The following is a 13,853-nucleotide window of genomic DNA, read 5'->3' as shown; positions in this document are numbered from 1 at the left end:
CACCGATCATCGGACGGGACCTCTGTTTGAGGTCCCGATCATGTGATCACCGATTGGCCAATCAGTGATCACATGCAGAGTAGTAAGCAAGATGTCACTTGTGACATCATTGCTTACTACGTGTGAAATCTGTGAATGATCACAGAGGTCACATGGTACAATGCTATACACAATAGCCTTGTACCATGTTACAAGCTGTGACCAATCACCGCTCACTCAGTAGTTCTCAATGGCTGCAATATTGCAGCTTGAGAGAAGGAGAAATGATTGCTTTTGCATCCTTTATGGGTGTAAAAGCAATCAGTGTAAAAAAAAAAAAAAAAAAATCATCACCCCCAAGTAGTGTGTCACCATGGTGACACTGTACTGCTAGGGTGACCATATGTAAAAATAAACAATATAAAAAAAAAAAAAGTGTTTAAAAAATTATAATTTTTGGTTATAAACTAATTTGGGTTATTTTTTTTGCTAAAAATATAACGGAATAAATTTTGGCCAAGATTTATGATGAAATACTATTTATTTGCAAAATTTTATAAGAAAAACACTTTTTTTCAAAATTTTTGGACTTTTTAATTTACATAACAAAAAAAATAATCCCAGTGGTGAATAAATACCACCAAAATAAAGCTTTATCGGTCTCAAAAAAATGCTAAAAAATTCATATGGGTACAGTGTTGCATGACCGCGCAATTGTCATTCAAAGTGTGATAGCGCTGAAAGCTGAAAATTGGCCTGGACTGGAAGGGGGTAAAAGTGTCCGGACTTGAAGTGGTTAAAGCAGACCTTCACCAAAAAGTTCCACTTGTTTGTATCTTCCTCCCCTCCACTGTCACATTTTCTGCTTTTTTGGGGGGGGGGGGGGGGGGGAGAGGGTACCTGTTTTAGACAGGTACCCACTCCCACTTCTGGGTCAGATTGCTTCGGCTATCGGAGCCAGAAGTTCGGCCCCTCCTTCTCCCACAGCCTTCTGGGACACTTCCCACAAGACTGCAGGACCATTCACAAAGTGCAGTGCGATTTGCACATGAGCAGTAGGATACTGGCTGTGAAGCGGTTAGGCTTCACTTAGTTTTCCTTACTTAACCCCTTTACGCCGGCCGCACACAAATGTGCGGCCTCCCGGTGTCTGGGCCTAGACGCTGAGCGGCCGCACATTTGCATTAATGTAAGAAAAAACAGTGCGCGCACATGTCCGGTACTCATGGAAAGGTCCCGGTCTGCTCTTTCGATCGGGACCTTTCCCGATCATGTGACCGCCGTAACGACGCGTCAAGGCGGGCACATGATCCCTAAACCAAGCCCCGCCTCCCGGCGTCTGAAACTCTTAAAAGGCCGGGAGGCGCCGGCGGGAAGGGGTTAAGATGCCGAAACCTGCACCCGAAGCCGATTGAGGAATCGGCTCGGATAAGGAGATTGCTGGATCCCTGGATAGGTAAGTGTCCTTATATTAAAAGTCAGCAGGTACAGGATTTGTAGTTGCTGACTTTACATTTTTTGGGGGAGCCTGGAGCTCCACTTTAACTTTGAAAAATATTCATGCATGCACCCCCTTTTACAAGAATTGCTTTGTTAATTCCCACCTTCTCTGGTCGCCCGTTGAGACCTCCTGATGGCAGCTGACGTTCACAGAGCCACCAGCCCAGTAAATCAGCATTGATTTGATGCAACTGGTTGGTGATGGCCAGGAATCCTGTGCAACAATAGATCTAGAATTACAAACACAAAGTTTATACAAGGACTACGGGAACCATACATATACAAAGGCAAAGTAATGTTAATAAGATAACAGTGGTGTCATAAATGTCAAGGTTGTGCTAAGGGGGGGGGGGGGCGCAACAAGTTCCATTGTGTGCGTATATGAAGCATGTGACTATGGATTCAGTCTGTATCAGGTGGTAGTTTCTACAAGGAGGGGCAGAGAAGACAGGATCAAACAGCCTTTTTACACAATGTGGAGGATTAACCCCTTAGGTTCCACAATGAGTATAACAAGCATGCATATACAGACTGATTGTACTGTTGTGGGCAGGGGCGGACTGACCTTTCGAGCACTCAGGCACTGCCCGTGGGCCCGGGGTCAGTAGGGGGCCCCATGAGATGCCCCTGGTTTTTTCATAGGCTTTTTTATATTCCAATGGTTTTTATTAATTTTTTAAACAGTATAAACAGAGGCAATAAAACTCGCCCACACAGGGGCTATCAATTGCACAGAAAAAAAAATTGCAAAATAAAAGGAAAACAGTGCCCTAACGCCAGGGCAAAAGGTACGCCCACGCAGGGGCTATCAATGGCACATAAGATACAAAACATTAATGCAACTGACTCTAACAACTAAAGGCAGCTGTCCAGTCACACCAAAAACAGAGAGAGAGAGAAAGGGAAAAAAAAAAAAGGGGGCAAAAAGCAGGGGTCCAAGAGCGCCAGTATCGAACGCCATTACATCCCCAGGCTAGCCGGGGGGAGTGTGGGAAAGGCATATTGCAACCACGGCTCCCATATTTTCAAAAATTTACGGTAGGAGTCGTTGCGGATACTCAACATCTGCTCGTTGAGCATCATAGTAGTCATACGATCCTGCACCCCCTGAAGAGGGACAAACGGACTCTTCCAGGCCTGGGCAATTGTTCTAGTGGCCGATAAAAACAAATAAGAAGCCAACCTCTGCTGGTGAGCCAAGAGGTCCGGTATGGGGCAATGAAGCAAGGCACACCGGGCATCCCAGCGTATGGAGAGATGGAACAAGGTGAAAAGGAGGCCAAACACACGAGACCAAAAGCGAAACAGTCTCGGGCATGACCACCAGATGTGCAAGACATCTCCACGATGGCCACAACCCCGAAAACATTGATCACTACAGGCAGGGTTAGCCCGGGCCAACCGAGCCGGAACCCAATACCACCGAAACGATACCTTATAGGCTGCCTCCAGCGTGGTCGTATCAAATGAGCATTTAGCTATGAATGACCAGGCCTTATTCCAGTCCTCCGGATCCACAGCCACTCCCAGGTCGCGCTCCCACTGAACAACATATGAAAGAGAAGTAGGCGACGAGCGTCTTTTCAGAGCTGCATAAAGAAGGGATATAAGGCCCGGAGCGCCCGGAACGCTGTTGGCAAAGCTGTTCAAAGGCAGATTCCTGGTACGGGAAAGCAGAAGTGCTCCGCAACGAAAGCAGCCAGTGTCGCAATTGAAGGTATCGAAAGAATTCCGCCGGGGAGGGACATTTCGCGATTCCTGAAGAGAGTTCCAGGTGGGAAAGGACCGAGAAATCAAAAAGCGCTGCACCTGCGAAAAACCATTAGTCACCCACCAAGAAAACGCCCCCGGATGATCCAAACCCGGTGGGAAAAGAGGGAGCAAAGGCAAAAAAGGTGACATCAGGCCACCAGATTAACGTACCGAGTCCCAGACTTGTAAGCCATGAAGTAACATCGGACTCCGTGCCATAGGGCGCAGGGCCGGGGGAAGCCATAGCCATCGACGTTGCGATAGGGGCACAATTAGGTAGTTCCAACAGGACCCAAAGGGGGACGTCAGAAGACGCATGCAACATAGACAGCGGGGCAATCTGGCTCGCCTGATAATACTTGGTTACATTAGGCACCCCAAGACCACCCTGGAGTCTGTGATTTCATAGGCTTTTTTGAGTGTGGGCAAGGACACAGGGGCCCCATGATCCCCTATTGCTCGGGGGCCCCATGAGTTGTCAGTCCGCCCCTGGTGTGGGTTTAGTAACACTTTAAACTTGCAGTTAAAAGCAAACTACATATAAATAAGGAATATCAATTAAAACAATATGTCACCTTGAAAAATCCAAAGTATCTCACCTGTCCAGCATGGGACTCTGAACCGGGTCTGCAGCCAAAACCGCCATCAAAGTTCATACATGACAAAACAAAGTCTATCGCCTTTTCTATATTCACAGCATCCAGCTTCCCCTGCAGGAGCACAAACAAAACTGACATTTACGTGCTGAGCAGTCTATTGCTTTATGTAAGCTGGCATTTTAAGGAAAAAAACAGTTCTCTTCTATGTAATTACAAGACAGATGCCAACTGCGTGTTACAAAATATCACAGCTCACTTCATTTTAAAGTATCTTATATTGGGATAATTTTCAAAAACGTTAAACATGCAGGTAATCAGCCATAAATGTTACCAAAATCCAAATCTGCAATGAGACAGCAGCTTTAAAGGCAACTCCAACGTTTCTGATCACGCTTCATGTAACAATCATATTGATGGCATAACGTGAAGCATGGTTGGATTTCTGAATACCTTCCCCCTCACTGGAATCGTGGGGAGCTTCATCGGTCTGTGAGCTGTAATTACTGAATTTAGCTGAAGTCTAAATTATATTTCAAGGGTTAGTTTACCTTTACCAAAAAACGGTCTATGCAGGTAAAGGGAACTTGTTGGTAAAAAAAAAAAACTGCAGCTTTGACTAAAAGTTGGATAATGTTCTTGCTATAGGTGTAGGCCATTTACATACCACCCAAAGCCTGGTTGAGAAACTCCCTGAGATGACATCATACCATCCTGCCTTGTTGCTAGGATGTTGCTAAGACACTCCCAGCTGTTACTGATCACACTGAGCATCAAAAGAGATGTAGGACATTTATGTACCTCCCAAAGTCTGATGGAGAAACTCCCTGAGATAGCATCATCCCCTCCTGCATTGTTGCTAGGACTTTGCCAAGACAATCCCAATAGTTACTGTTCACCCCCCACCATCCAAAAAGGTTTAGGCCATTTACATACCTCCCAAAGCCTGGTCAAGGAACTCCCTGAGATGGCATCATCCAGTCCTGCCTTGTTGCTAGCACGTTGCCAAGACACTCCCAGCTGTTATTGTACACCCCCACCATAAAAAGAGGTGTAGGCCATTTACGTACCTCCCAAAGCCTGGTCAAGAAACTCCCCGAGATAGCATCATCCCATCCTGCCTTGTTGCTAGGACGTTGCTAAGACACTCCCACCTGTTACTAATCACACTGAGCATCAAAAGAGATGTAGGACATTTATGTACCTCCCAAAGTCTGATGGAGAAACTCCCTGAGATGGCATCATCCTCTCCTGCCTTGTTGCTAGGACTTTGCCAAGACAATCCCAATAGTTACTGTTCACCCCCCCCCCCATCCAAAAAGGTTTAGGCCATTTACATACCTCCTGTCTTGTTGCTAGGACATTGCTAAGACACTCTCAGCTGTTACTGTTCACCCCCACCATCAAAAGAGGTTGAGGCCATTTACATACTTCCCAAAGCCTGGTCGAGAAACTCCCTAAGATGGAATCATCCCATCCTGCTTTGTTGCTAAGACGTTGCTAAGACACTCCCAGCTGTCACTGCCTGCCCCCATCAAAGAAGTGAGCTCTCAAACACCCAGACATGTGGTCCATGTTACAAGGGAAAGAGCGCACGTGATGGGGTTTGAATCAGCTGGGAGTGTCTTAGCAAAGTCCTAGCAAGAAGGCAGGATGGGATGATGCCATCTCTGGGAGGTAAAATAGCCTCCACCTCCTAGCTTACACCTTCTGGTGGAGGGGAGCAGTAACAGCTGGGAGTATCTTAGCAAAGTCCTAGCAAGAAGGCAGGATGGTATGATGTCATCTCAGGGAGTTTCTTGACCAGGCTTTTGGAGGTACGTAAATGGCCTACACCTATAGCAAGGGCATTATTTAACTGGGGTTAAAGCTACACAGTTTATGTTCATCTACAGGGGCCCCTTGTCTGCAGATTTTTGGTAAAGGTGATGTAACCCTTTAATTGCTGTGTGGAGACTGCTTACATTGAATTACAAGACCCATCTTCCACTGCAGCAGAGCGCAGGGGCAGTTCCTCCTCCATGTAGTCTTACTGCAGTTTCTGCAGACCCATGACAGCAACTTTATACCTCCGTACAAAACAGACTGGGGGAAGACATTGCAAGAGCCTGCAACGCGCTGACCGCAGATGCAACGCCTGTGTAACGCGCTGACCGCAGATGCAACTCCTGTGTAACGCGCTGACCGCAGATGCAACGTCTGTGTAACGCACCTGCAACACGCTGACCGCAGATGCAACGCCTGTGTAACGCACCTGCAATACGCTGACCGCAGATGCAACGCCTGTGTAACGCACCTGCAATACGCTGACCGCAGATGCAACGCCTGTGTAACGCACCTGCAATACGCTGACCGCAGATGCAACGCCTGTGTAACGCACCTGCAACACGCTGACCGCAGATGCAACGCCTGTGTAACGCACCTGCAATACGCTGACCGCAGATGCAACGCCTGTGTAACGCACCTGCAACACGCTGACCGCAGATGCAACGCCTGTGTAACGCACCTGCAATACGCTGACCGCAGATGCAACGCCTGTGTAACGCACCTGCAATACGCTGACCGCAGATGCAACGCCTGTGTAACGCACCTGCAACACGCTGACCGCTAATGCAACGCCTGTGTAACGCACCTGCAACACGCTGACCTCAGATGCAACGCCTGTGTAACGCACCTGCAACACGCTGACCACAGATGCAACGCCTGTGTAACGCACCTGCAACACGCTGATCACAGATGCAACGCCTGTGTAACGCACCTGCAACACGCTGACCGCAGATGCAACGCCTGTGTAAGGCACCTGCAACACGCTGACCGCAGATGCAACGCCTGTGTAAGGCACCTGCAACACGCTGACCGCAGATGCAATGCTCTGCAGACTTTACTGCAAATAAATAAATAAATGCACATGGATCTTGGGATCAATGTTGCTGAATTTACTCTTTTTTTTGTAAACAAATGAAGTCCTTACTCACAGCATTGAGATATGGTGGCAGCTGTCTGGAGAATCAGTTCTACAAGCATTTGCAGCCTTTGTGGAAATTTTGAACAAAGAATTTCTCGGCGCTCCTCACTTTTCCTGGTATCTATCAACCCTGTCTGCTCATCACGCAGCTCCTGGCAACACTTGGAAAATATGTGCCAATTTGTTATCTACAAACAGTAACAGCTGCTGGGACTGAACAGATACAGCACAAGGGTGAAAGGTTACCTTCAGTGGGATGTTGCCTTTTTTATTTTCTGTTCATCAAATTCTCTTTTATCAGATGCTACACAAAGTACATTTATAGGCTTCATTCAGATAACGAACAACACGGACTGAACTGCAGATAGATACACAAAATAATGCAGCTCTGCATTCAGTAATGCATCTTCAGATGTACCCACGTACCAAATTTTAACCTGGTATCAGCCCTTTGCAGCCCCTGTACAGCAGAGCTCAGACTGGGAGAGGGAGAAACAGCACAAGCATCTACTCAGGTGTGCCACAGCGCAAAGTGATTGTGAGATGAGCTCATAAGTCTGCTGCTTCTCCTTTCACTGTCCACTCAGTGTAGGGGAGGTAGAAGACCTGTAGGGACTTTAGTCTCTGAAGAGCGATCCATGTCTGGAGCATTTGACAGGCAGTGAGGAGGTGTTATATCCCCTCCTTACCACTTGCTTTAACCCCTTGAACCGTGCACTTGCAAAGCAGCCCCTTTCACTTTAACGTGTTGCGCTTGGCACTCACTGCAAGCGACAGGAAAATAAATTCCTGCTGCAACTGCAAAGCTTCGTAGCCGCTGCTTCCACAGCTAAAGGGGGGGAGGGTCTGGTGGCGGGGCAGGAAAAATGTGGTTTAACCTCATGGGTATACAACCTCTCAAACTGCTACTGTTAATGAACCCGAAGTGTTACTCAAATGCAGCAGAGAAATATCCGGTCTTGGACTCTGCCAGACAGGGTATGCTGTGTAAATCTCAGGACTGGATGGACAGATATACAAATCCTCTAGGACAGCGGTAGGCAACCTGCAGCTCTCCAGCTGTTGCAGGACTACAAGTTCCATCATGCCTCTGCAAGTCATAGCTGTAACTGTCAGTTTTGTAATGTTGCAATGCCTCATAGGAAATGTAGTTCCACAACAGCTGGAGAGCCTCAGGTTGCCTACCCCTGCTCTAGGACATAAAACAGCTCCCATATACATTTTTATCTGTGTATTTAGCGGTTTGCCAGGAGATCAGTTTTAAGGATAGCTATTAAAATTCAAGCCTGTAAAGCGGTTCTTCAGTCTAAAGTGCAAAAATGAAAAGTCAGCAGCCAGTTAAATACCACCAGAAGACAGCTCTGTCTCAAAAAAATGTAATTTGGGTACAGTGTTGCATGACCGCACAATTGTATTCAAAGTGCAACAGTGCTGAAAGCTGAACATTGGCCTGAGCAGGAAGGGGGTGAAAGTGCCTGGTATTTCAGTGGTTAAATCCCATGTTTTAGGATGAATCATGAAAATGCATGGGCAGCACAGTGGCTAAATGGTTATCACTTCCACCTGGCAGTACTAGGGTCATTGGTTCGAATCCCAGCCATGGCACCTCCTGCCTGGAGTTTGCATGTTCTCCCTGTGCCTAGGTGGGTTTCCTCCAGGTACTCCGGTTTCCTCCCACACTCCAAAGACATGCTGGTAGGTGAATTGGCTCCTGTCTAAATTGGCCCTAATATGTGTATGTATGAATGTGAGTTAGGGACCTTAGATTGTACGCCCCTTGAGGGTTAGGGACTGATGTGAATGTACAACATATATGTAAAGTGCTGTGTAAATTGATGGCGCTATATAAGTACCTGAAATAAATGATGAAATGATGGTCTTAAGAAGGCAATGCAGTTTACTACAGCCCTAGCAAACTATTTTCCAGCTACAGAGATGAATACAATTAGCAGCATCTGCCACCTGCTGGCAACAGCAGGGATTGAACCGAAGCGTCTCCTTTTCCTGACACTTTATCCATGCATCATACTACAGTACAGGGGCGGACTGACCATTCGAGCACTCGGGCACTGCCCGAGGTCAGTAGGGGGCCCCATGAGATGCCCCTGGTACCTTTTTCATAGGCTTTTTTGAGTTTGGGCAAGGACACAGGGGCCCCATGATCCCCTACAGTCAGCTCATATTTTCCAAACATGGTACCTGTACAGTATATTGCAGTCCCCCTGTCCTTTCCTGACAATTTACCAGAACAATATACTACAGTTGGCTTGACTTTTCCAGATACTGTACCTGTGTAATATACTACATTTGGCTTGTCCCTTCCAGACACCATACCTGTGTGATATATTCAAGTAGCTGTCCTTTCCAGGCGCTGTACCTAAGCAATATACTACAGTTACCTTGTCCATTACAGACACTCTGACTTTGCTGGGGCTTTTCGTTCCAAAGTAGCTCAAGATCCACAGATTATCAAACACAATGAGAAAATAGAATCATTATTTAGCACATAGCTTAAACCTACCAGCAGTGCAAGTGTTGCTACAGCACAGAAAGAGAAACGAGTGTCTATTTCCCCTGAAAAAAAGAAAAATTTTAGTTAGAAGGTATGTATATTATGTTACAGATCAAATCAGTCTTTGGCAGTCGGGGGTGGGTGGGGGGAGATAGGAGAGAAAAAAAAAATTGATGGGATGGGAGAGAGAAAAAAAAAACAAAAAAACAACACACTGGAATGTAAAGTACATTACAACTGTAAAACATGTTAAAACTTAATCCCGGGTTCACACCATGCGGTGTGGGAAACGCTGCGAATCATGTGCATTTCCCAAACCGCATTGCAATCGCATTGCATTCGTGTGATTTGGTGCAGGTGTCAATGATAAATTAATGAAACATACTACAAAATGCGATGCAATTTCCAGAAATCGCATCGGATGGGTGAGAACAACCATGTGATGTGATTCAGGTGCGAATTTAAAAAAGGGTCCTGTACCTTTTTGGTTCGGATGCGATTTGAGCCATATAAAATGTATGGCTGAAATCACACCGCACAGACATTTGCATGTAATTTGCACCGCATAGTTTGAACCCGGGCTCAAAATCTCAGCTGGGACTAGAATAACTGGATTAGGACATTACCAGAGAGCCTGGAAACAATCTCAATAGCATAATATTTGCTACTTTAACCACCTCCCGCCCGCCATATAGTAATATGACGGACGCAAGGTGGTTCTCTCGTTCTGGGAGGATGTCATATGACGTCCTCCCATTCTCACCGCGCATGCACGTCTCAGGGAGTGCGGCAATCAGCGGTGCGCTGTGTCCCTCGGACACAGCGGATCACCAATCACGGAAAGAGCCAAAGATGTCGGCTCGGTCATGTGATCAGCTGTGTCCAATCACAGCTGATCACATGTAAACAGGGAAATGCCGGTTATCGGCATTTCTCTCCTCTCGAGCTGTCACGCTGAGGAGAGCCAGTAATCGGCATTCCTCAGAGGGGACATGTACACTCATCATCAGGGGACTGATGATCAGTGTGCCTTGATGATCAGTGTAGCCCCAGCAGTGCCACCTGTCAGTGTCCATCAGTGCCTCGTGCCAGTGCCCATCAGTGCCTACCAGTGCACATCAATGCCACATATCAGTGCCCATCTGAGCCGCCCATCAGTGCCCATCTGAGCCGCCCATCTGAGCCGCCCATCAGTGCCCATCTGAGCCGCCCATCAGTGCCCATCTGAGCCGCCCATCAGTGCCCATCTGAGCCGCCCATCAGTGCCCATCTGAGCCGCCCATCAGTGCCCATCTGAGCCGCCCATCTGAGCCCATATGAGCCGCCCATCTGAGCCCATATGAGCCGCCCATCAGTGCCAGTCAGTGCCGCCCATCAGTGCCAGTCAGTGCCGCCCATCAGTGCCAGTCAGTGCCGCCCATCAGTGCCAGTCAGTGCCGCCCATCAGTGCCAGTCAGTGCCGCCCATCAGTGCCAGTCAGTGCCGCCCATCAGTGCCAGTCAGTGCCGCCCATCAGTGCCAGTCAGTGCCGCCCATCAGTGCCAGTCAGTGCCGCCCATCAGTGCCAGTCAGTGCCGCCCATCAGTGCCCATCAGTGCAGCCTATCAGTGCCGATCACTGCAGCCTCATTAGCGCACATCAGTGAAGGAGAAAAATCACTTCTTTACAAAATTTTATAACAAAAACTAAAAAAAAAAGTTTTTTTTTTTCAAAGTTTTCAGTGGTTTTTGGTTTAAGAAAAAATAAAAAAACCCAGAGGTGATTAAATACCACCAAAAGAAAGCTCTGTCACAAAAAAAAGACAAAAATTTCATATGGGTACAGTGTTGCATGACCGCACAATTGTCACTCAAAGTGCAACAGCGCTGAAAGCTGAAAATTGGCCTGGGCAGGAAGGGGGTATAAGTTCCTTGTAGGCGAGGGGTTAAAGCATGTGAACCTGAACAATAAACATCTTTAATTTGCTCCCTTTCAGTCTGTTAAATTTACACTCAAAAAATGTTTTGTTCTATAGATGTGAAAACATTTCCAGTTGATCCTGACAAATATTGTTAGCCCTTATATTCTTGTGGTTTTTTTTTTTTGCCTGTGCTGCACTATTATCAATTATGCTGTGCACACTTGAGGACTACAAAACCTCTCTCCTCTTGGTTATGAAGCGAAAGGAATGGAGGAGGTGTTCTGTAGTCCTAATACACTTCTTGGGTGGCAATGCTGCTGCTCTATAGAAACATTACATAGTTTGGTTTCTCATCGGATCAAATACATTTTTTGCCTTTCAAAAAGATTTCAGTGGAAAGGAAAAATGATGGGTATTCTGAAATGTGTTGAGGCCTGTCACCCAAGGACAGGAAGTGTGTTACTGGCAGGGCAGTAAAAATAAAAGAATAAAACTATTTTTTCCAATTCAAAAAATAAGTTGGTAAGAAAAAAGTAAAAGAAAAGAAAAAAAGTTGTTAAAAAACAAATGCAGCCACCACATCTAATGGTTGATAAGCTGCAATATATTCAGGAGCGGACTGACAACTTATGGGGCCCCCGGGCAATAGGGGATCATGGGGCCCCTGTGTCCTTGCCCAAACTCAAATAGGCCTATGAAAAAGGTACCAGGGACATCTCATGGGGCCCCCTACTGACCCCGGGCCCTCGGGCAGTGTCCGAGTTTCCAAATGGTCAGTCCGCCCCTGAATATATTACATTTCAGTGCTTGGGTTTAGATACAATTTATCAGTGTGCTGGACATATACAATGTCTGACTTATCACTGTGTCCATCCTATCCTTCACAGTCATCTCATTAAATCTGTTTAAAGTGGTTGTAACCTTAACTCATTACATCCGTTTTGAAATTGTAAAAATAACTATTGTTTTTTTTTTTCTTTTTAATACTTAATTTTCTGCCTCGTCCATCTTCAATTAGTGCAAGTCCATGCGTTGCTGTAGTTTCCCCAGCAATCCAGAGTCTTGCTGCTGGGCGTGTCCAGTGATGAAGGCACCTACGTTATAATTGGAAGCGACATTGCCGCCAACCTTCTGCATTCCCATAGCAACGGAACGCCATCAGTCCTGGCGGCATTACGCCACTTCCCTCTCTCTAGCCGAGAGCAGTGGGTGGACGGGAGGAGGGCACGGCTTTCTAATGACTACAGAAGATACAGGCACACTGCGCTCTAGCACCGCGTGCCTGTATCTTCAGCTGAAAAAAACCCACAACACGTAAACTGACTGGCAGCCATGCTTAGCATGGTCAGTTTGTTTAAAAGGAGGAGGGGCACAGGCAGGATCATCCAGATAAAACAGGACATTGGCAGGCAGAAAATGTAAAAAGCACATGTAAACAAAAGAAAGCCAGTGCAATTTGTTTTTTCTTTAGGGTTACAAGCACTTTAACCCCTCGGCGCAGAGCGGCCGCATATTTGCGTACCATTTGAAAACACATGTGCCTAGAGCACGCACACTGCGCAATCCCAGCACATATGTCGTTGTCTCACGGAAAGGTCCTGATCTCCCCTTGCGAACGGGACCTTTTCTGATCATGTGGCCGCCGTGACAGTGAATCACGACGGTCACATGACCCTATAACCCCGCCCCGCCTCCTGGCATCTGAAACCTCTTAAAGGGCCGGGAGGCGCCGGCACGAAGAGGTTAATGAAGCTGTATTTCTGTACATGAGAACACGCTGCAGTGAAAGTTTGTGTCTACCCCATTTGTCTCCAGAAAAGGATCCATCTTCCTTCTGTAGACTCTGAACATATTCGACTATCTTCTCTGTGTTCACTTCAGAAAGACTGTCAAAAAGAGTGAGGATCTGCAAGTAAAAGGAAATAGAAAAATGATGTGTGCGACCTTACATATAAAGCTGTATTAGGTACTATATACATGAGATAGAAGCACTAGTTCATTGAAGTTGATGGGAACCTTGCTGCACCTCAGTTCTCCTAATTTTCAGCAACCTGTCTTTAGGCAATCCAGTAACAATCACAGTGTTTCTGAATACAAGTAGCCTGAGGGTGGCCTTAGACCAGGGGTGGGCAAACTTTTTGACTTGAGGGCCGCAATGGGTTCATATATTGGACCCGGGGGCCGGACCAAGAGTAGATTAATGATGTGTATGTGTCATCCATAGTAAGTATAGTAATATTCCCCCATAGTAAGCATAGTAATTAATCCCCCATATAGTAATTCGTCCCCCGTATAGTAATTCGTCCCCCATATAGTAATTCGTCCCCCATATAGCAATTCATCCCCCATAGTAATTCATCCCCCCTATAGTAATTCATCCCCCCTATAGTAATTCATCCCCCATATAGTAATTCATCCCCCATATAGTAATTCATCCCCCCTATAGTAATTCATCCCCCATATAGTAATTCATCCCCCATATAGTAATTCATCCCCCATATAGTAATTCATCCCCCATATAGTAATTCATCCCCCATATAGTAATTCATCCCCCATATAGTAATTCATCCCCCCCATAGTAATTCATCCCCCCCATAGTAATTCATCCCCCCCATAGTAATTCATCCCCCATATAGTAATTCATTCCCC

The 13,853-nt window shown here is 46.5% G+C and overlaps 1 protein-coding gene across 1 annotated transcript in view; it reads right to left on the bottom strand.

Annotated features, from left to right (window-relative positions):
- Window positions 1-13,853, bottom strand: part of RABGGTB (Rab geranylgeranyltransferase subunit beta) — a 35,289-nt gene that overhangs the window by 8,827 nt on the left and 12,609 nt on the right. The window contains exons 4-7 of the mRNA XM_089692182.1: window positions 13,005-13,110; window positions 9,314-9,366; window positions 3,831-3,941; window positions 1,584-1,709 (exon numbers count right to left, since the gene is read on the bottom strand). Of these exons, the coding sequence (XP_089548308.1) occupies window positions 1,584-1,709; window positions 3,831-3,941; window positions 9,314-9,366; window positions 13,005-13,110 (396 nt within the window). The remainder of the gene's footprint in view (window positions 1-1,583; window positions 1,710-3,830; window positions 3,942-9,313; window positions 9,367-13,004; window positions 13,111-13,853) is intronic.

Source organism: Staurois parvus, unplaced genomic scaffold (assembly GCF_062004578.1).
Source record: "Staurois parvus isolate SC_StPar_1 unplaced genomic scaffold, SC_StPar_1.0 ptg000578l, whole genome shotgun sequence".
Lineage (NCBI taxonomy): Eukaryota > Metazoa > Chordata > Amphibia > Anura > Ranidae > Staurois > Staurois parvus.
The sequence above is the reverse complement of the archived record's forward strand: the minus strand, read 5'-3'. Positions and strand labels throughout refer to the sequence as shown.